Source organism: Typopeltis vanoorti, chromosome 23 (genome assembly GCF_054136105.1).
Source record: "Typopeltis vanoorti isolate ZY-2024b chromosome 23, IOZ_Tvanoo_1.0, whole genome shotgun sequence".
NCBI lineage: Eukaryota > Metazoa > Arthropoda > Arachnida > Uropygi > Thelyphonidae > Typopeltis > Typopeltis vanoorti.
This window is the reverse complement of record NC_143571.1, coordinates 46,031,082-46,053,480: the sequence shown is the minus strand read 5'-3', so window position 1 is coordinate 46,053,480 and position 22,399 is coordinate 46,031,082. Positions and strand designations below refer to the sequence as shown.

The following is a 22,399-nucleotide window of genomic DNA, read 5'->3' as shown; positions in this document are numbered from 1 at the left end:
TATGACCTCCTTCGAAAATGTTCGGCAACCATAACTCAACTACTAATAAAATGGCTGCCTAATAAATGACTACGGAATCCTCTGGAAATCTCTTGTTTGCTCCGACAATCACGCCTTCAACTCAATTCTTTAACGTAATTATTACTCTTTGACATGCTAACAATGCCTTACAATCTTCCGGCCAGTAGCATGCATTAGAAACCGGGAATCAAAATTTACGGGGAAAAAAAAAATAAATAAATAAACAATTAGCGTAAACCTTAGTCTAGTTAAAATGATTTATTCGGTCACAATTCCGTTCGGGTTTATGTTGTTCAAGCTGATATCTCTGAACTTCGGTGGCGAAGTCAGCATTAATTGCTAGCATGTATTTTGAGACATGTAATGAAAGTCATTTATCACATTTCGGTGGGATGAATGAAAGTAACGAACATTTAAGATGCTTTTAGTGTCAATTTCTCAATTCAATACACAGAATGATGGGATAATTAACTTCTAGGGAACTATGGGAAATTAATGACGAAGTAGAGAAAGGTATTGAAATGCACGGTAGGAAAATATGTGGGCGATATCAAGTCGCGGTAGACCGCCTATTCTTAGGAAAGCTCACGAGCTGTGGGGAGGGCAATGCTAACGACAATAATATGACGGAATTGACAATATCGAGAAAGAAAATATCAACAGCGGTGGATAACAAATGAATTCTGAGAAACTTCCATACGTTTAGGTAATCAGTAACAAAGAGACAGAATATAGAATACGCTGAATTCTCCAGCAATGAAGGGCAAGGTTTAAAGGCAATATTTGTGCATTGTTAATGGGGGCATTCATCTTTTGTTAAAATCAGAGGAATAATGATATTCCAATATAATATTATTTTAATTACTTATTATGATCACCTTTCATCTTCGCTGCTATCTTCCAAATTACTTATCTGGGATGGCCTCTTTCTTTTCGTTTTCTGTGACACACGATCCGATTTGACTTCGTTATCCAAAACAGAAACCCTAAAATGTAAGAAAACAACAATTTTTCTATTTATAAAGTAAGAAATAATTATTAATTCAAAGATCATGTGATTTTCGTTTTCATTTCGAGTAACTTATGGGAATTACGAGAGCCTCAAGTGTAACACGGATTCGTCTTTAGTTATTCCTCCATCCAATGTCCGTTTTTTTTTTTTTTGTCCACAATAAATATTACAACGAAGAGTGCTAAGACTTTTTCTTTTTCTTCCCATAATTAAGTGTCATTCAATCTCTGTGATTTTCAGAGAGAAAATATATTACTGAGAAGAAAAATCACTTGCTTTATAGAACCAGTTGTACAAAAAAATAATAAATAATACAATAAAAAATATGCAAATCATGCCCTAGAGATAAAACACGGAACTTTTTCAAGTTACTTCAGATCTCCAATAAGCAGAACGGGGATCTCACACCGGGCGATAAAATCCATCTCTTATCTAAGGACCGTAACAAACATTCGCGTTCACGGTCGAGTTCGAACCCAGTCTGTTGGGTGGAGAGCGGTACGTTAATCACTCGGCCAACCAGGACGATATTGGGCCATTTTTCATGTTATTAATCAAAAAATTATTCAATTTATATTTGGAAAACATCATGACAATATACTTATAAACGCATTTATAAATCTACTTAACTCATCCACGATACTAATGTACTAGAGGTTTACTACTTTTGTGGCAGAGACTCTCTCTCTCTCTCTCACACACACACAATTAAGTATAAACGTGAATGGTATACAATGAAAAATGCTTAATCCGAAACCAATTATATTTCCAAATGGGTTCATTTACTGATATTATTAACTCTGAACTCAGGAAGGGATACTGCCTTACACTAATTTTTAGGATTTGGAAAATTTAAAAATTAATTAAAAATACAAGAGTTATTTGATGTCAAAAGCATGGAAGCTGTATAGTTCGTGTTTCTTTTATTTGATTCTTGGTGGAAGATACAGAACATCAAAATATCTGGAAACACATTTATCTGTGAAATAGATTTCGTCATATTGTCAAAATTTTGTGATCTTTCTGCTCCACAATGTCAGCTGTTCCGCCGCTATCCCACTGTACGTACATAATGACAATTGTATCATGTACGTTTAGTTTGAAGAAGCGAGATTTAGAACAGAAAATATTAGTTAAGTATTAGCAGGAATTGGAGCGAGTCAACTAAAAAAGGAATATATTCCAAGTTAAGATTTAGGCGTTGGTGGATTTATTTATTTATTTCTATTTTCCACAGAAAAACCCAACTGAATGCCAGAAAAGTATTCGATTATGCTTAATAAAATGTTATATATTCGTACGTTAATTTAAATCTATTTTACATTCGAAAAAAACAAATAAACAAAACTGTTAATCACCCTTCTCTATGTTTGGAAGCAGCAGATTCTTCTTGATCCGAAAATGAGATGCTTTTGTTTTCTTTCTTTTGTCCTTCATCTGACACCAGTGTTGAAATTCCTTTCAATGCATTATCCAAAACCCGAACTCTGGTTCTCAATGCCGCTACGGTTAATGCTGCAGGAATTCGCCAGAAAGATTCCTATAAATAAATATATAACATAAAAAACGGAGCAAATCCTTAACTTTACTGAATGTGCTTTTAAACGGAATAGAAGTGAAATGTTTAGAATTCCGAAGCAAGCAAGCAAAAGCTACGAGGGCTCAGTGGTTTACGTCTGTTGAGTTTATTTTCAGCCCACTTGATCCGTTCGGGGAAAATATTGATCACACCAATTAATAAAAGATAATTAGATTTGCATGAAATCAGAATTCTTATTTCGATGCATAATAAACAGAACGATATAAGTAAAATAACTATAAAGTAATGAGCGAGACAACAACATTAAAGAACATATTGAATTTTCATAAAAATCAGTCCGCTACTTCACAAAAAAAACGTAATAAATACCTACTAAATACAGAACCTCTTTATAAACTTTCATTTCTCGTCTGATAAGTGGCATGGCAAATCTCGTTACAATATCCGTTTAAGTTTCCCAATGTCTTGTGGCAGTGATAATACGTCCACAGAACCCTCTTCACGGCATCACCGTAAGAAGCAGAGGTAGATAGAATAAAGTAGCATCTCCTCGAATACCACTTTCTATAACACGCATATGAAAATCAGGGAAAGAATCATTTAACTAAGGTAAACCCTAAGATTCCTCATTAAGTTGAAGTCGTAACAGATTGATATTAGCATATTCAAGAAAACAGTTTCGGAGATGGTAGTCAGCCTCTTTATAGTAAAACTGACCATCTAAATGAAAAATCAAAATTCTATTCTCATGCATTGTAGAGTTGTCTTCACTATTAACCAGCATAAAGAGATACATCCTTTATTTTCGAACTGTTTACACACATTTAAACCCATCTTTGCTACACAACTCATGATACAGAAAAGAAACTCATGCTTACAGGGATTACAGAGAAAGCTTACTCTCGAGGTGTTGTCATTCGCCTATGACAGGACCTCTAATGCTAAGAATATGAAGGACTTTCTGGCAGAACTGTCAAACAAAACAAAACAAAACAATTTCTTCAATTTCCAGCAATTGATTGATTTTATGAGATATGTAGTTTTACCTTTGGGTTACAAATAAAATTATACTTGACAAAAAAATTATAAAAGATGTTTCGTGTGCACCACCCACTTGACAAAGTGGGTGCACTCGAAACATCTTCACGCGTCAACCATGTTTGCTTATGCATCTTTGTTTACACAAGAAATATACGCTTTTAAATTCATATGATTTTTATGAGTTTAAAAGCGTATATTTCTTGAAAAACAACTTCTTCTTTTCGTACTGATATTGCTAATCAAATCCTGAGAGAAGAATGGGAGAAAATGTCATGAAGCCACAAACTCCCGGATACTCCGAATTTTATTTCATTTAAGTTTAAGACGTTTTTATAACAAAGGACTTGTGAAACGATGTTCAGAACCCGGGTGGGGAAAAAAAAAGTCTTCCCTCAGCTACCGAGAAAGTCAAAATCATACGCAAAATAGTCACGCTCCAGATCTCAAAATAGTGACAAATTGGGCTCGCTGTGAATAAAAAACTTACTCTCAATGCTGAAAAAAACAAAAGCTATATTTAAACTCAGAAATAAACCTATTAGAAACGTCAATGTTTCCATCCATCTCTTTCAACATAACTGGAATTGTAAAAGTAATTTGTATTGAAATTGAAATTTATCTTATAAATTATTTAGGATTAAAAATTGACAGCAATTTAAGCTGGAAATCACATACGGTGTTTGAGAAGAATGTAATCGACTAAAATTTATGTTATATAGTCATCTTTTTAAAAAGATTCTTAACTTTGACGATGTTAAAAAACATTATATTTCCCCTCAATACAGTACAGTACGGTATTGTAAGCTCGAGAGGAATCTATCACACCACACTGATACTTCTAATTTTTTTACAAAATAAATTAATGCGCATTCTAACTAACAGTAAATATAGACACCACAGTGTACACCAAATATAAGCTATTAAATATCATTATATTTCTATAGGATACTACTGTTCCTGATAATCAGGAACATTAGTATCCTATTTATACTGATAATCAGTAGAAACGATAGTTACTTCTGAAAAAAAAAAAAAAAAAAACTGGGCTTCAAATAAGTAATCCCAAAAGCACTATATCTATCTTCAAAATTTTTAATGGCATATCTCTCTCCTTCTCTCTCTCTCTGAATAAGAAACGAAACCAACATGAACACGTACAGAAATCTGATCAAATATTACTTAAATTTCGATAAGAATATTGAAAAAAAAAAATTGTTTAGAGTATGTACAGTATATAACATGAGAAATAAACCAATGCCAAAATTGGCAATTGGTGATCTCATGCCAATTTTGTGCGTGCGAGCAAAATATGGCATTATGCTCTGTATATTGATCTGTGCAATCAGTATTTAAGCAAGATCTTTAAAGATAAAATATTAGCCTCACAACAAAAATTAGAATCGTGAAAGCAATGGCATTACCTGTGGTATTGTACGATGTGAAAGTTGGACCCTGAAAAAGAGTGAAAGGGCAGGGCTGGAGGAGTTGGAATTAAAATTGGTGGAAGAAATATTAATAATTTGAGGTATGCAGATGATACCACCTTGCTAGCAGAATGCAAAGAAGATTTGGAGGAACTTATTATGAAAGTTAAAGAAGTAAGTGCTAAATATAGTCTTAAACTTAACCCCCAAAATGGCAACATGGGAACTTAATGATTTTGAAGTAGATGGGGAAAAAATGGAAGCAGTTAACAATTTTGTGCTCCTAGGATCTCGAATGATAAAGACGGTTATTGTAGAAGAAGTTAGAAGATTATTATTCGGAAAGAAAGCAATGACAAATTTAATCAAGATCTTTAAAGATAAAGATATTAGCCTCGCAACAAAAATCGGTATACGGTGAAAGCAATGGACTGCAAACCAATCAGGGATAGACAGAATAAAGCCAGATTGCTCCCTCGAAGCTATGATCATCAAGCAAAAATTGTCATACTTCGGACATATTATGCGAGCAAATGACAGTCTGGAGAAGATAATGATGCTTGCTAAAGTTGATGAAAGCAGGAGAAGAGGAAGACCAAGAATTAGATGGGTGGATGGAGTTAAAGAAGTAACTGGAATGCGCTCGAAAATTCTGAAAGATATGGCCAGGGACAGATATGAATGGAGAATGTATGTTCATAGAATCACCAGGAATCGAAAATGACTCGATGCAACATAACAACAACAAACAATCGGTATGTTTTGTAACCGAGTACGAGGTACTGTCCTAAACTGGTTCAAAAATTACTTAAATGCCAGATCACAAATTGTAAAAATAACCAACAGCTATAGCAGCTCCAAAACAGTAAACTGCAGGGTACCACAAGGATCTGTCTTAGGACCAATCTTATTTAATATTTCTTTTAATGACTTCTGTAATCTTAAACTAAATTTAAATTATATTAAAATAAATACTTTTGCAGATGATACAGTACTAATTTTCTCTACAGACACAGCCAAATAAATGCAAACCATAGTGAATGCTGATTTTTTAAAAGTAACAAATTGGTTCCAGTCAAAAAAAACTCAGTCTGAATGTCCGAAAAACCAAATATGTAAATTTTAACTTACGAAATACAACAGGCAAAATGAACTTCACTGCACAATTAATTTTGCATGACTGGAATCTATAGAACTACGCTGAATCCTTTAGTCTCGACTCAGAATTAATTCAAATCTTAACTAGTAACAAATATAAGGATACTGCAATGTGTAATAAATACACCATACTAAACATACTATCCCTTAGATATTTATACGCCGTACTATTATTCATAAAAAACGACAACGCTCTCCTTAGTAGACATAAAGGCCTAAAATATATAGTTCCTAAAGCAATACACAAACATTACTTATTTAGCGCCAAAAATATTCAACACACTACCTTTAACAATAAGAAATGAAATTAACCCAAAAAGCGAAATTTGCAATATATTTTGGGTTGCCTCCATGCGTCAGACAACTATTTTTACACTGTTATAACTGTTTATACCAATCAGAAATCTTACTTATGGCATTACTTGTTTTTCATAAATCTATTTTAGCCAGTCAAGTATTCAACCCATTTAAGTACGATACTCAACTGTAGTTTGTTGTCTACTAGCAAAAGACTGTTGTAGTCCACGTGACATCAGCAAACATAGTCCAACAAGCACGGTGTTGGTAATGGCTTGGTACACTTCATTTTTGTTTCTTTTAAATTGGATCTACCGCGATGCGTTTCTAAAATAATTTTTATCCCATTTTTCTGATGCGTAGTGTACTCGCAAGTCGAAGCAAACCTCTTAGTTAAATGCAGTCGTTTGCAGCGTCTCAGGAATGAAAGAAAGAAAGGCAAAAAAAAAAGTTCTTAGCAGAAAGGGAAGGTCTCTAAATCCGATCGCAGCTGTTTACAGTTTAACGACGTTTTAAATGTACCAAGACGGGAAGTGTTTGGTACACACAAAAGACGAATACTGATGTAAAAACAACGGAAAACGGCGCGAACGAATCGATCATGGGAGACTGCTAAGAAAAATCGAAGAGAACGAAATGCATTCTCAAAGTAAGGGAAAAAAGCTTTGCTCAGTCACCTGAAACACACGAAAGGAAATGGAACACTATTTGGGCCTAATGGAAATTCTGCATGGGCCAAGAAGGGGAAAAACCGTAGGTGGGTGGACGAAGAAAAGGGTTCAGTACTTACTGTAAAATCCCACTGGTTTACAGTAACGTACATAACAATCTTACAACTCATTGGTTTCGCTTAGCAAACACTACCTAAAGAACTTATTTTCCGAATGCTGCAGTATTTATTTGGTCGCACATCGAATGAACTAAAAATAAATTCGCTAATGCCGCTAAGAAACTTCACAGTTCACGTTATTAATTAAATTCTGCATTCTCACTAATGAATCACCAAGCTTGCTTTTCTTTAATTATTTTTGCGCGGCTTTAGGAAATGCCTATCCATAATTAGGAGTATTTCATAAAAGGTATAGCACTTATTACGTTTGTTCTGAGCATGCGTTTGTACGCATATCATAACTTCCTTCTGGCTAGGATTTTATTGAAATTTGGTATTTGAGATCTTGATTAAAATTTGTTACGTCGTTTCTATGTTTATTTTTATTGATAAAATAATTATGTAAGAAATGACAAATCAATCAAAATGTTCGTATACGAGTACAAGCCAAAAAATGTCTCTAGGTTCAACTGTTGTGATATAACGGCAACTATTTCGAAACACCACATAGGTTATTTCCATATTTATTAGCGTTTAAACTCAAGTAGATAATTTTGAATTTTATTAGTTTCTTCATTCAGAAGGTTGAAGTATACAGCGAAAAAAAAAATGCAGTCTTCAATTTTGTAAAATCAATACACAAAAATCTCCATTTCAAAGAGTTGACTAATAATAACAATCGGACTTAGAAGCCCTAAGGACCATGAACTGCTCAGATTGGATTTTGTAACCATAATTTTAGGATAAAGTGGCTAGCCTTACACCTAAATACACCCATACCTCGTTATACGGCCGAGATACATTCATGAAAAGTCAGCCGCAAAGCGAAATGCTGTATAACGAATCATTTATTTCCATATAAAGCCGTATAAATTCGGTAAGATCCGTTCCAATTTTATAAAAAAAAAAAAAATAGAAAATCATTGGGTTTCTGGTTGCAAATGCTTTGTTTTTTCCCCCCATTTAAAATACGTTTGCATTCGTTATTAATAAAAACAAAAATATAATACGTATAAAACGAAATAAAACACAAATAACAAATGAACGTTTTTTTTTTTTAATTTTCGAATCAGTCTAATGACGAATTGCACGACATCACTTCGTTAATGTCACCATTTGTTGTTGTCTGAGGACCAGGTTTAAAAAATTTGTCCAACGTTTGTTGTAATGCGTCCTTTTTCTTTCCTTTTCTTTTTGCAATTCTTTGTAGCAGTTAATAACTGTGTTAATGCCGCGAGAAACTTTGGCGCTGCGTTCTTCATTAGGATCGGTTTGAAGTAGGATGTTTAGTCTTTGTTCGAAATGAGTAAGCGCATTCGATAAATCCTTTGAGGTTAATTGTCGGCAAACAACTGGCTCTTGTTGTTCCTCATCAAATGTACGAATTATGTGCTAAGCGAAGATTGCGCGACTACAAGACGACGCAAGTAGTTCCTGCGCGGAGCGGTGCGGCCTGCATAGAACACATGACAAAAGACGTACACATGGGATTTCCCGACTTTTTGGCCGTATATTGAAAAATTGTAGGCCATAAATCGAAACTTACAGAAATTGTGTGTGTGTGTGTGTATGTTCGTCTGGCCGGTTTGCTTATCTGTTTTGACGAAAACCCTGCCACATCAGTATGAGATCGGGTAACCATCTTCAACTGAAAGGTACTTATCATGGTCCTTCCCGTTCTTGACAGGATTCGAACCCAGGTATCTTCAACCAGTAGGCATCGTAGTTTTAAATTGACAAGAGAAGTTCTCTGACGGAGACTTGAGTTCAGGGACATGTTTGAACACGTTACCGCTTGTGTAGATATGATCACCTTATTCTATTGCTTCGAGTTGTCTGAAAATCGGGAACGACGGATGATCGTTAAGTGTTAGCAGCCGAAACACGTGAATTCATGCAAACTGCATATGGTTATGATATTGAACCATGCAACAATTTTTAAGAGTTCTGCTGATTTCGTTCAAGACCCTCAGGAATTAAAATTCACGAGGGTCCTGAACGTCCTTCAAGTGCTCGAAATGACAGAATATCGACAATCTTGACGTATCTAAAAGCAGGAGCTTCTTAACGACACTTATTCGATGATTTTAACACAAGATATGGGAATGAGAGACCAATTCCCTAAGATTTTTCTGCTGCCACCGATCACATTTACTTTGCTTTAGCATGCAGCAGCCGATGAAAAGTTTAAAGCAATAAAATAGGTGGAAACATTGGTGCGTGCCGATATGATCTTTTAACCAAACAAATCATCAAGACGAGAAACTCTGTTAACTTGTGTGTCTTTCAATTTCCCAATAAATAAAAAAAATCGATCTTTGATATTGTCTCAAATATCTTTAACATTTTACACTCCCAAAGAATAAACATAATGCAATCTGATATTTTTCTGAAAGTATTACTTTCTAAAATTGAATTAAAAAAAAAAAAAGTCAGGCCTTCTTGGTTTACCTTTATGGTGTGCCAGAAAGAATTGAGCAACAATAAAAATAAAAATATTAAAATCAAAGTCCAGACCTGAGAATAAAAAATATCTCTGTATCGTTATTTTTGCAGTACATATTTCTAAATAGATTATAGATAATGATTCCAAACACTTCCTACTATTCTCTGGTTTAATATAAAGCGATTAAAATTCTGTTTCCAAGTCAGATTTCATCATCCAAAGAAGTAATCAGATGAAACATTCAATATTTAAACGTTTCATACGTGGGAGTTCTTGTTGATTTGTATTTCGATCAATTGCAATTTTTAGAAGTAACACAAAATATATATTTTTGGACCGCAGAATTAGGGCCGATTGGATTTTTTTTATTGTAAGCCAAGTCGTCCTACGCACAAGAACGAACGGAAGCTATTATTTTTTATCCCCAGATCCAATAAAAAAAAAACAGAAGTTGAACAGTTAATAAGATGGAGAGTTCTACAGCCAAGGAGAATAATGTGAGACGTGGCCACCACCTCTGCCTGCAAATAAAACAAATCGGCCGTGTCAGTGAAAGGTTGTACACTTCAAATAGAACAAGCTGTATTAGCAACGGATCCATTTTTCTATAAGGAAGTGTTGTATATAAAAGCCACCTGGATCTGTGATCAGAAAAGAAATTTTCAGAGTAAATGCAACTTTGTGTTGGTGACGTCTTAAATAGATCAATACTCATAAATTCTGGAAAAATTACAATGTCGTTAGTTTGATTTATATATTACTCCGAAGATCGTAAAATGAAGTTATGCTTACCTGTTCACTGAAAGGAGGAGCTACTCCTACTGTTTTCAACAATTTCTTAAATGCAAAATCTTGCATTGCCTGTTGCTGTCCAGACATCACAGGAACAAGAGGGACTGTCTCAGGCTCATCTGAAAGGTTCACACAGCTCAGTTACACAGTCACGTTACTTAAAAACTTCACTTTTTAAGAAAACGAAACTTACAACTTTAGGTTAATGTCGCTATCTAACTTTCAGCAATTCAACAAGTTTGCTAATCCTAAGATGGGGAAGGGATTTTGATACATTTTCTGAACTGACTCAAATTTATTTCTGGTACTGAGAAATTGAAGTCTTTTGTACATTCCAAGCAACTAATCCTCGGTGAAAAGACTTACCAACAGAGGATTTAACAATTAAGTTGGAAATGATATATTTATTATCCTCCACCTCTTCGTTTACCAGTTTCGTGGAAATTCCACGAAATCGTTTTGAAATTCTTCATATGTAAGTAGTGTTTTGGAAGAATTTCAAAACAACAGGATATTAAGTTTCTACCGCTCATAATAATATTCCCATTATTTTCATACAACGTGATCGGCAGTGAGTACACGTAAATTTTTATCCCTTCAAATGATTCTTGTCAATAATTGAGCAAATGTCCGTAAGAATTGCCTCATACTTACCATCTAGTCGGTCCTCCATAGCTTCTTCCAAGGATTCTTTCAACCATTCCAAGCCATCCCGAAATCCTAGTTAAATAAAGTCACATTATTTTATAGTTAATCAAGTCGCAGTTGCGACAATAATACATGGCTTAATAAACTTAAATCAACAGGATCCTCTTACGGTTTACATGTTTATAGAAAAGTTTTTCAATCTTGAAATAACACACTATTTTTTTGTTATTCCAATCCATTCAGAAAACGAAACAATGGAACATCTAATACTCGACACATTGTAAGAGTAATATATTCTTGTTTATACACCGGCATTTAGGATTTTTATTATAAATCAAATAATGAAATACTGGGGTTATTTAATCAACTTTCCTTCGTTTTTTTACAGGGTGATTAAGACAAAAAAAAGTTTCGTACTTTGGATTAGCTTATAGGCAACTAAGAGGCGGCTCTTTACTGGATCTGTCAATGACATCTGTGCTCTCCAGACGCTTTTCTGTTTACAAGAGAAACACTTGGACGTCAGTGTTTTAGACAGACTAATTCGATTAGCTTGGGAAAAACCTCCCGCGTTTCTGGAGGAATAAGCATATAGACTAAGTGTTATCATAGCAGCTTGGTGAAAACAGTTTCCTGCAAATTTTTAATCCCTCGTAAGAGTGAACATTTGATGAGTTTATCGATTTTATATTAATATGACATTATATTAAAACAGTATAACGATTAATATATTCGACCGTCAGTACATACTGGCTGTTGGCATCAAACGAATAACAATATGTAGCCATAAATGTAATATAATTTCAAAATGTAACCTTCTTCCTAACTCGAGAAAAACAGAATACATGAGGATTCTGAAAAAACAAAACAAAACAAAACAAAAAATCTGACATTTAATTTTAGTGCTACAAATACAATTTGACACTTTTCGATATAAACACAAATGCAAAAACGAATTCATCAGCATTTTAAACTACTGCGTAATAATATAAACATATTAATCAGAACTAATGAAGTTATTTTAACAGGACATCTAAATAGTGGGAATATAATAATTATAACTGAAGCAATTAATTCTTTGTAAGAGTTGGTTGGTTGGTTAGAATTCTGGGCAAAACACTAATACCATGAGATCAGTATGTTATACCATTTAACTGCGTGTGTTCTCAGGATGGTTTGTCTGTTTTTGAGAGAAACTAAAAGTTCTATTTTTTTTTTTCGGAAGGGAAAACCCAACTTCGTACATTCAGCTAACTTACTCGGGTCGAAGATAGAACCCGAATCTGGGTTTTTTCCCCAACCAAAGGGCATCATTGCTATCTTTGTTAGAGAAAATTACTGGATAATCTGAAGTTCAACTCACTATATTAAACATATTTTTAGTTGGGATATAAAATTGCTTTTTTTCCCCCCACTACAAAGATACCTCATGAATTAGAATTCATTGAAATATTAACAAAGCTATTCAAATCATGTTTTTAACTTAAGAAAATTATGTTCTCCTAACATTAGAAATTATATAAGAAAATAAAGAGTCAGTTATCTCCGTTCCATATCTGATGACGTTTAAAAACGAAACGACCAACATCCGTCATGTTGCTGTGTACAATAATAGCAGGTTTTGTTACTTTTTATTGTTTATTTTTAACTCTTTAAAATTATTCGTTTATTTACTTCCTTTCTTCGTTATTGATTTATTCATGTTTGGCTATTTGATAAGTGTATCTACGTTCAGAGTATCGGCTTTTCATCTTCAACACCTCCTAAATTATATCCCAATGCAGTCTAATCAGTCCAGAGTACTGTATCATCCTTACCTTCAAAAATGCACACAGGTATGCCAAAATTAATACTCTTTATTTAATGTAATCCCATTTATTTAACATCTCTGTAACCTACTTGGATAATTCTAAAAAGGGGTGATCCATCACCAAAAATAGCTTTGCTTTCTCCGTGTAATTACTATTCAAATCAACGTCACAAAGAAATAGGCTAAAACGATCAATGATCTCGCTTTATATAAAGCAGACAGTTTTATAATCGCCGAAGAATCCTCTCTAGTTCATCCTGAGTGAATGGGACATCAGATAATCAATATACTATTTTGATCCCAAAGTCAAAATAGTTACACATTTTGTTAAGTTACACGCCATTAATAAAACAATACTGATAAATAAATAGCTGTTCATCATGCATTCCAAATCCTAAAGCAGCTACATAAAACCATTAGTGCAAGCTTCCTCGATTGCAAAGTTATAGTTCTTGGCATTGTACCATTAAGCATTCGGTGGGTTTCTGCAGCATTTTTTTTTAGATTGAACCAAAATTTGATGCAGATTCTTTGTTCCTTAAAATCTGCCATTTTAGTGGAGAAGAAACTCGCCGAACTACTAAAACACGACGTTACAAAAACGCAGTCTCTCAGCTTTCCGGTTGTTGGCATACTGATTCACAAAATGTACTGTTCACTCATTATAGCGGTGGAAGGCCATACAACCGGTTCGCGTGAGCGCTATTTAATCCCCCGAATTTTTGGGTAGCACCTTGTAGACTGTCAAGCGATGATAGATATCACTCTAACAAATAGATATGATGTAAAGCATTCTGTGTGCTATCGCTTACTGATAAAGGCTTAATTTCAAATCCACTTTAAACATCCTGTAAAAGATTGGTCTATATGATCACAGGTATACGGCTTTATATATAAATAAGACACGCATGATATCTTTTCATTTAATTTTGTTATTTTATGAGTTCATTTTAAGGCCACTTCCAGAGCTTTTATTTCAACCTTAATTTTCGAGATCATTTCCTCCCCATTGAGTAAACGATACGCCATCAAAGTTGGAACTTTGGAAAAGAATAAAAAAATAATCCTAAAATCAAGAGAATGAAACGAATTTTTGTAATCGATTACCAATTACCTGAATCAATAACAGTCCTCAGAAGATCTTTCAGATCGCTAGGAGACAAGCTATCTTCCTGTACGGAGTCATCAGTGTCACTGGAATCGTCTTCATATACATCACCGTCGTCATTTGCGAGGTCATTTGGCTCAACGAAGGAAGATCGTTCTGGAACATCTTTAGAATGAGCAGAGAGAAAGAGAGGAAAATAAAAAAGCATTTATATTCTTAGGTGTTCTAAGATTCTTTCCTATATCTTATCTATAACATGAAAATTTCACTATTTAATAGATTATTTATTAATCAAATCATTTAGTTAAGATTAATATCGTTTCTTAACTACAGAAGCTGCTTTTACTTACCGAATGTTTCTGATTGCTCCTCATTCAAAGTGTCGTTTTGTTTTTTCTTAGCTTTCCTAGGCTTCTGTTTTTCCTCGCCATCTTCTTTTGACTTCTTAACCCTCTTTTTGTGTAGTTGTTTTTTGTCACTAACCAAATTCAGCTCCAACAGCTTCTCCACAACTCGGTGTTTCGGACGCTTAATTGTCATGTTATCCATAATAAGACCAAGAATATCTGAAAAAAAAAAAAAAAAACAAGGAGAAGAAGAATGAACTTCGTATGCCGGTGTATATATTTCTTTGAACATATACACCGTTCAAGTTTTCAAAGACTGAAATAATACGCTTTTCATAAAAGACAAATAAGAGAAAATATTAATAAGCCGATGAAGACGGAGATAAAATATTTCCTTCTGACAATGAAAATTATTAAAGAAATAATAAATACCTATCTATCATTACATCAAGTTGAAACTAGAAGTATTCAGTGTTCAATAACTTATCAAGAAAAGAAACCTTCCGCAGCAGTTGCCATGATACTGAGCTACTTAAAACTTAAAAGCCAGAATTAGGTACAGGAGTCCATATATATATATATATATAGAAAGTATTTTACCTTGGGTATATAAATGTTAAAGATGCCAAGCTATTTTAAACCTGGTTTTACTCCATTTCCCAAGTAAGCAAACAGACAAATAAGTCAAGTTTGCGCCTGCAAGTATTGCAAAGTCTAGGTGACCCGGAAAGTAGTACAAGTCTAGGCAAACTCGTGGTAAAGGGTGGAATAAGCTCTGATCACTATTTTTAATACTTACCGTTAAATATTAAAGCTTTAAGTAAATGGCAAGGGGCCACTACCCAGACCGGTTTCGACCTTTATTGAGGTCTCATCAGTGGGAGCCAGGTTAGAAATACCAAGGTTAAGTAATACAGAGCTTATAAGTATTTTACCAAAACAAGTTACCATAAGGTGCTTTGACCTTATTAAATAAAAATCTCAGGATGAGAGATAGATGTAGAAAGTTATTTTACCTTGGGTATAATAAATGTTAAAGATACCAAGCTATTTTAAACCTGGTTTTACTCCATTTCCCAAGTAAGCAAACAGACAAACAAGTCAAGTTTGCGCCTGCACGTATTGCAAGTCAAGGTGTTGCATATTACACCCAAGGGTGTATATATTGAACTTTTTATTAGCTAACAACCAATAAAAAGCTAATAAGAGCTGATCGTTTGAATCTTTCTGATTCACACACTATTTATTCAGAAGTACTTACTAATAGCCACTCAATAAACCCTTTCTGACCTGAATTTTTTTTTCCAAGTGAAAAAAAAAATTCTTTTTATTTATTTCGTCTTTAGGTCTAAAAAAGCAAGAGTATCAAGTATTTTGATGAAAAATACATTTCAGGATAGGAATTCTGATCAACTGATTCCATATGGAATCATTATATTCTGGTAGCAAATATTCAACTTCTGAGCTTATACTCTACAATCCAATATATGCATATTATTCTACTAAGTCATAAAAACCGACATTGGTAAGATTTATACGTATAATACATACCTGTTATTATATTAAAGAAATGGAACTACGACGAGCGATACCAATTGGAATCATTCGCCACGTAATATGGGCTACGAAAGCCAAGATAGTTAATGATTCCAATTGGAATCACTAGGGCAGAAAGGGTTTTAATAATTACTAACATCACTCTTGAAAAATCCTCTCCACGCTGTTCTGAAGAAAGCAGTTAAGCTTATCAATGAATTATTTCTCAATGATTCGCCCCACTTCTTACAACAAACGCACTCCGTTTCTGTGCACGATTTTTGCCATATATTTGCACAAACGAAGCTATAATACAATTCTACCATGAACTTCCGAATATAAAATATAATTTGGAATTCCGGTTGCTACATGCAGCTATTAGAGGTATTTTATAAGCCTAGAAACTTTCTTTGCCAAGGTGGTTTTTACCTCCTCTAGTTGTTACTGATATGTGCATTGCTAGATTAAATGTACAGATGACGTATTCCATTAGTATTTGAATTAACTTAAAAATATCTAACATTTCAACCATAGACAAAGAGAGGTGACTGTATTATCATTATTATGCGGTATCTCTATGAAGCCAGAAGACTCATCGCGGGAGACCTTTATTTACACACTAGCCATTATTCGTATAAACTTATCATTCCCTCCTTAAATCCATTCACTGACGAAGCATTTACAATCACCTCTGGCACCCCAATCCACCCATTCGCTATCCTCCAAGCAAAAAATTTAGTCTAACACCTTTGCTAACCACACTTTCACACAATTTCCAGGGGGTGGCTTCTCGTTCGGTTCCTTCCTGCCATGTACTAAAAAAATAAATAAAAAATAAAATAAAGTCTTCAGTATTAACCATATAAAATCCTTTTAACCACTTATGTGCTTCTATCATGCCTCCTCTTTTCAGCTAGCTTTATTTTTTAAGCCCACAGAACTCCAACTATTCCCACAGAGAGCATTCAATAGATCTGTCATAATATTTTCCACATCTTCTCCACGAAATCGAGGTGACCAGATCTATGCGCAGTAGTCAAGATGTGAAAGCTTATAAAGGGAAACAATAACCTCCAGATCTGGTCCTTGCTTGCCAGGTGTTCTTCAACAACCACGTAATCTGGTGTGCTGCCTTTTGGCTACCTCTGCACCATGCCCTCTAAACTTCAACTCTCTGCTCACAATAATCAATTTCTCGTAGTTCATTCCCACCAATATATTATACAACTTGTGATCTCTTCTTGCCAAAGTGTGTCACCTGACATTTGGCCATGTTAAAATGGCGGCCATTTACCTTTACCCATACTTTGCCAGTCTGTTTAAGTCATCCTGCATGATCTCTGCATTACCTTCATTGATTATCACTCATCCAAGTTTTGCAATTCTTGTGAAATCATTTCGTATTCTACTGATATCTAAATTAAACAACAGGGGAACAGGCATTGAGCCTCTACGATACACCACTAGTCATTTGCCTTCTCCTGGACTCAACTCCTCCACAAACCACTCTGGCATATCTGTCCATCAGCCACCCTCTAATCCAAATCACCAGATTCATATTCATCCCCATTTGTTCCAATTTATGCAACAGAGTTCCAAGTCCTACATGGAACAGATACATACAGATATAAACAGAAACCATTTAATATGGAATTGTAGGTTTCATTTACAACTTTTTGAGTAGTTATTTGACATTTTCCCCGAGGGGAAAAAGGCTACTTTTCTATTTCTAATCTCTGAAAACAACAATTTTCTGGATGAAAATAAATACGAAAATAACACTGTCTAAAAGTTAAAAACACAGCAGTTAAAAAAAAAAAAAAAAAATTTCCGACCATACGATTAGCATTTAATGGCACACTCTGTTGGTTTCAACAAATTGAATATTTGATCTCTGTATGGTATTATTATATTTCATCAATGTCAGACCAAATCCTTATATAGCATTTATACAAAGTCATTATGTTCTAGTTTTATTTATTTCTTGATTTATTTTTAAGATATGTGTCATTTTCTCTCTCTCCTTGTTTCCCCCCACCCCGATTCTTAGGCAGCATACACTAAAAGCAATTCAACATTTCCATGCTGGCAAGAGATGTCACTATTCGAAGTAGTGAACAGAGATCTAAACGTCACTCTTAGAATTTCCTTTACGCATTGCTGTATCTTTTATGAAATTCTTTTGACAAGACGTAAAGAGAATGTCTGTAGCTACAAAGCGATATTCGCAGCGAGTCTTTAAATGCGAGCGAGATGCGATCTCTGGCTTAGGGCCAGTGATCGAATCGGTATAGTAGCAAGAATTACATTTCTTATAGACTTGCTTGTCCTACACACACACACACACACACACACACACACACACACACACACACACACACACACACACACACACACACACACACACACACACACAACTGTGCGTCATCAACAGACGGCTATTCAGCCTCCTGAATCTCAAAAGATCCCTACAAAGAGATTTTTCAAGCTTCAGAAAGGGTCAATATATTTATTTATTTTAGGGGATCGTAAACTGCTGGTAAAGCGTTTAAGATGTCGCAGTTTATCAAGATTAGTAGGCGTTACGTATTTAGTCAGATGTCCAGTTCTCTACCGTAATGGTATAGTAACATATAAACCCAGCCAGATCTCTTGAAGATACGCTAATCGTTAATACTCCCGAGGAGAGTTTAATGACAACAATATCAACGATCTCGTCAGTGCATCCAAAGAATCCCAAGCTCGTGAAGATAATCTTAATGGACACTGAGAGGAAAACAAATATCCAAAGGATCAAAGCCATTCCTATAACCAGATCAATCACTAATGGATACCAACAAGAATAGAGATACATTACTGAGGTAGCAATGAATCATAATATACAGCTTTTTAACACTATGAGGACGACGTGGAGGGGAACCATTGTGCTATGAAGTTAAAATAAATATATTGGAAATAATTTTTCTGATTATAAATAAGTCGTATTAAAAGTTAACATCCACAATACTGTAGTTCTAGGACTCAACTAACATGATTCAAAAGTTTAATTTAATAATCAATCAAGTTTTATGTTTCAATTAAACTTTCCAGTTGTTTAATTGAAATTAGCAATGGATGGGCGAAGGATTGGTCAAACAATACACGCTGTCAAAGTTTAGTAATTTACTTGAAACCTACATGCCTGTATGAAAGATTGACTAGTCCTGAAATCGTCTGATGAAAAGTTTAGAAAATATTCCTCTAGTTGGTGACTAGAAACAAAGCTATAATGGTCCTTCGCCTCTATACCTATTGTCGGCAGTTACTATGAAGCCATGCATACATTGTCTTTGAAGAATATGTTCCAGACCTTTTCTTACAAGATTAAGTTAGCCAGCAGTGAAAACACTTATTCCTGCAAATCGATCTGAGAACACGCATCATTTATGGAAACACTACCGACTAATGAAATCTAAACCAGAGATATTCTGAAAGTTTAAACCGGGTTAGATAACGCAATGAATGGGACTGCTCCAGTAACATATCTTCTCTTCTTCCTTTACGTATTAGGCTTCGTGGTCTATTACGATTCGAAACCGGAAATCCCACTGAATAGGTCGGTCAATCCTATTCCAGGAGTGTCCTATGTCTGTAGATGCGTGTGTTCACACGTATCTATAGACATAGGTCGGTTTGCCTGTTCTGGGGGGGGGGGGACGAAAACCCCCTAACTTCCTATGAGCCAGTTAACTAACCTTTCGTCGAAAGAGACCAGATAAAGGTTCCTCACTGACGGGAATCGAACCAAGGTCTTTCCGATCAAAGGGCTTCGTCTATCCTGACTGAGGTATGGAGGCTCTCCAATAACATACAAAGTAGTGAATAAATAAATAAATATATATTTCTTAATCGATTTCATCTTATATGTATGATGTAAAGGAAGATGACATGGAAGAGCCTTTTAGGACCAAGCGACTTACTTCTGATAAACCTAATTATGGTAAGGAGCAGAGAAGTTAATCCTAACTCTAATAATTTACAGACTTTATCATAAACCTTTCTATACATGATTTTAAAAAAAAAAAAAAAACAGCCATATCTGTTTGTGGGAATATATATTTGAGTTTTACGAATTCAACATCTTTTTACTTCTGAGGCCACCCGACTCCCTTCCAGTTGATACAGAGCCGCCACAATTCATAATGTTAATATAAAACTTATTTTCAAATTTCGGCCTTCACTTGAACCAAACCTAATTATTTTCTGTTTCATCATAAACTATTCAATAGTTTAACATCGAAATTTGAGTTGATTCCTCGAGAAATAAACGAGCTATGCACAAAGTACCTACACAACTTAAGGATTCCTCTTATCATTCTGACTCGAGCTTTGTAATTCGAATCGGCTATCACTGGATGTCTTAAATATGCTAGTCGAATAACATCATTTCTGCAGAGTTTCATTGCTAAGTAAAGGCTACCGAATTTCTATTTAAGGAGAGCTAGAATGCTGAAAAAATTCAGATAACAACGCTTTAACATTATCACAGTAGCACATTATCATGAAGAGCAGATGTTAGTTGCTCTTAATCATCCCAATGCACATAAATGAGGAAAGAGAGAGCCACTTTTTATTTACTAGAGTTGAGTCATCGTTATTCTAATGATGATTATTATTATCATTACACCAACTACCGAGGGATCAATGAGCCGTTGAGGACTGTAACAGCATTATTACCATACTTTCTCACCATGATTCACTTGATTCTGTCTTCGTATTTACTACGCCACTCTAGTACACCCTGATGAATTCACACCTTCTACATGTGTGTGTGTGTGTGGGGGGGGGGAATTACAGAGAGAAACTCGAAACATACAGGTTTCACCAACAACAACAAAAAAAAAGCAACTATAATGGAGTAGAAATTGGTTGTTATGACAACACAACCCGAAAACTACACTTTCGTAAGTCAAAGTAAAATACTAGAGATTACACCATTATTCTCTTTATTAGAAACATAACATTAGAAACCTTTGAAACATACAGGTTTCAACAACAAAAAAAGCAACTATAATGGAGTCGAAATTGGTTGTTATGACAACACAGTAGACTATTCACCTCTAATCATGCGCAGAGAAATGTAAAATGGGTTACTGGCTACAGTACCAAAGCTAGTATCCCAGTTCGCATTTCTCTGCGAATGATTAGCATTAATAGAGGTGAATAGTCTAAGTTGATGGAAGTCTAAATCCGATGCAATCTCAGAGTTCCTTTTAACAGTCTCTTAGTTCTTTTCCGCTGTTATTGCTACACAGGTAAATTTATATCCCATTTTCTTCTTCTCTCTTCTACGTATTAAGCCTGTTACAGGGCTAACTTAAACCTTTTTAAGTCGTACCCGGTCCATTTTATATCCCATTTTACTTATCTTAATTCAAATGAAGTGTTGCTTTTCGTTTAATGCAGGTTATTTAAGGTCTCCAAGGTAACACGTGACCGCACAATGTATCCCTAATCGACAAATTTTCTCTGATTAAAAAAAAAAAAAAAAAAAAAAAAAAAAAAAAAAAAAAAAAGGTACAGGATATCTAATTTTATGGTTACATACAGATTCAATTCCTCTTCTTCCACCACCCTTGTAATCTTCAATAATGATGAGTACGGAATTACTCCAATAAGGTTATTTTCCGAAATTTCGACCCAAGCTGAACAGAAAATGTCATATTAATTTAAGGGCAATGATTTAAACCATGTCAACCACAAAGAAAAGCAACCAACTATGGTTATGGTGGAGAAAGAAAAGCAAAATTTTGGACAAACCGATTAATCACCGCAGTGTTTACACGTTTCGAGGCATTTCAAACCATGCGTGATAAATAAAACTGTAAATTCAGAAAATTGGTGCAACGTTCATTAATCATAGCAACGTTTTGACCCAGATTGGAGCTACTGAAAACGAGATATCTTGTCTAAGTGTAGTGGCTTGATAATAAATAAATAAAAAAAATGGCAAAATTAACAAAATACAACTATAATTATGGCTAATATTATGACATTAATTGCTAGGAATGTACGAAATATGCTTTGGAAACTATTAATGTAATAATTATTCGAATAACCGTAAACTTACATAAAAGATAAACGTTTATTAGTTATGCCGCTAGATGGCGGAAGCAGCCACATTTCATAGAATGTATAAGAATTTAGTTTTAATGCAACAAAACGTTAGTAAAGGACAATATTTTTACTCAGAAATCAAGCCTTGTAATTTGGCCCGGGTATTTTATTTTTTTTTTTATCCGCAGTTTCATGATGTAGTGCTGAAGTTAGCAGATAAAAAAGAAAGTAATCAAAATGGATACATTAACCAGACAGGCATCCTCCACAGACCTACCACACACACACACACAT

General features: G+C 34.6%; 1 protein-coding gene across 3 annotated transcripts in view; it reads right to left on the bottom strand.

Annotated features, from left to right (window-relative positions):
- Nucleotides 1–22,399, bottom strand: part of LOC150093816 (protein timeless homolog) — a 671,138-nt gene that overhangs the window by 8,839 nt on the left and 639,900 nt on the right. For all 3 annotated transcript variants that reach the window (XM_090412553.1, XM_090412554.1, XM_090412555.1), the window contains 6 exons: nucleotides 14,477–14,692; nucleotides 14,133–14,291; nucleotides 11,215–11,280; nucleotides 10,561–10,679; nucleotides 2,392–2,573; nucleotides 900–1,007 (listed from right to left, as the gene is read on the bottom strand). In XM_090412553.1, coding sequence (XP_090268679.1) covers nucleotides 900–1,007; nucleotides 2,392–2,573; nucleotides 10,561–10,679; nucleotides 11,215–11,280; nucleotides 14,133–14,291; nucleotides 14,477–14,692 — 850 coding nt within the window. The remainder of the gene's footprint in view (nucleotides 1–899; nucleotides 1,008–2,391; nucleotides 2,574–10,560; nucleotides 10,680–11,214; nucleotides 11,281–14,132; nucleotides 14,292–14,476; nucleotides 14,693–22,399) is intronic.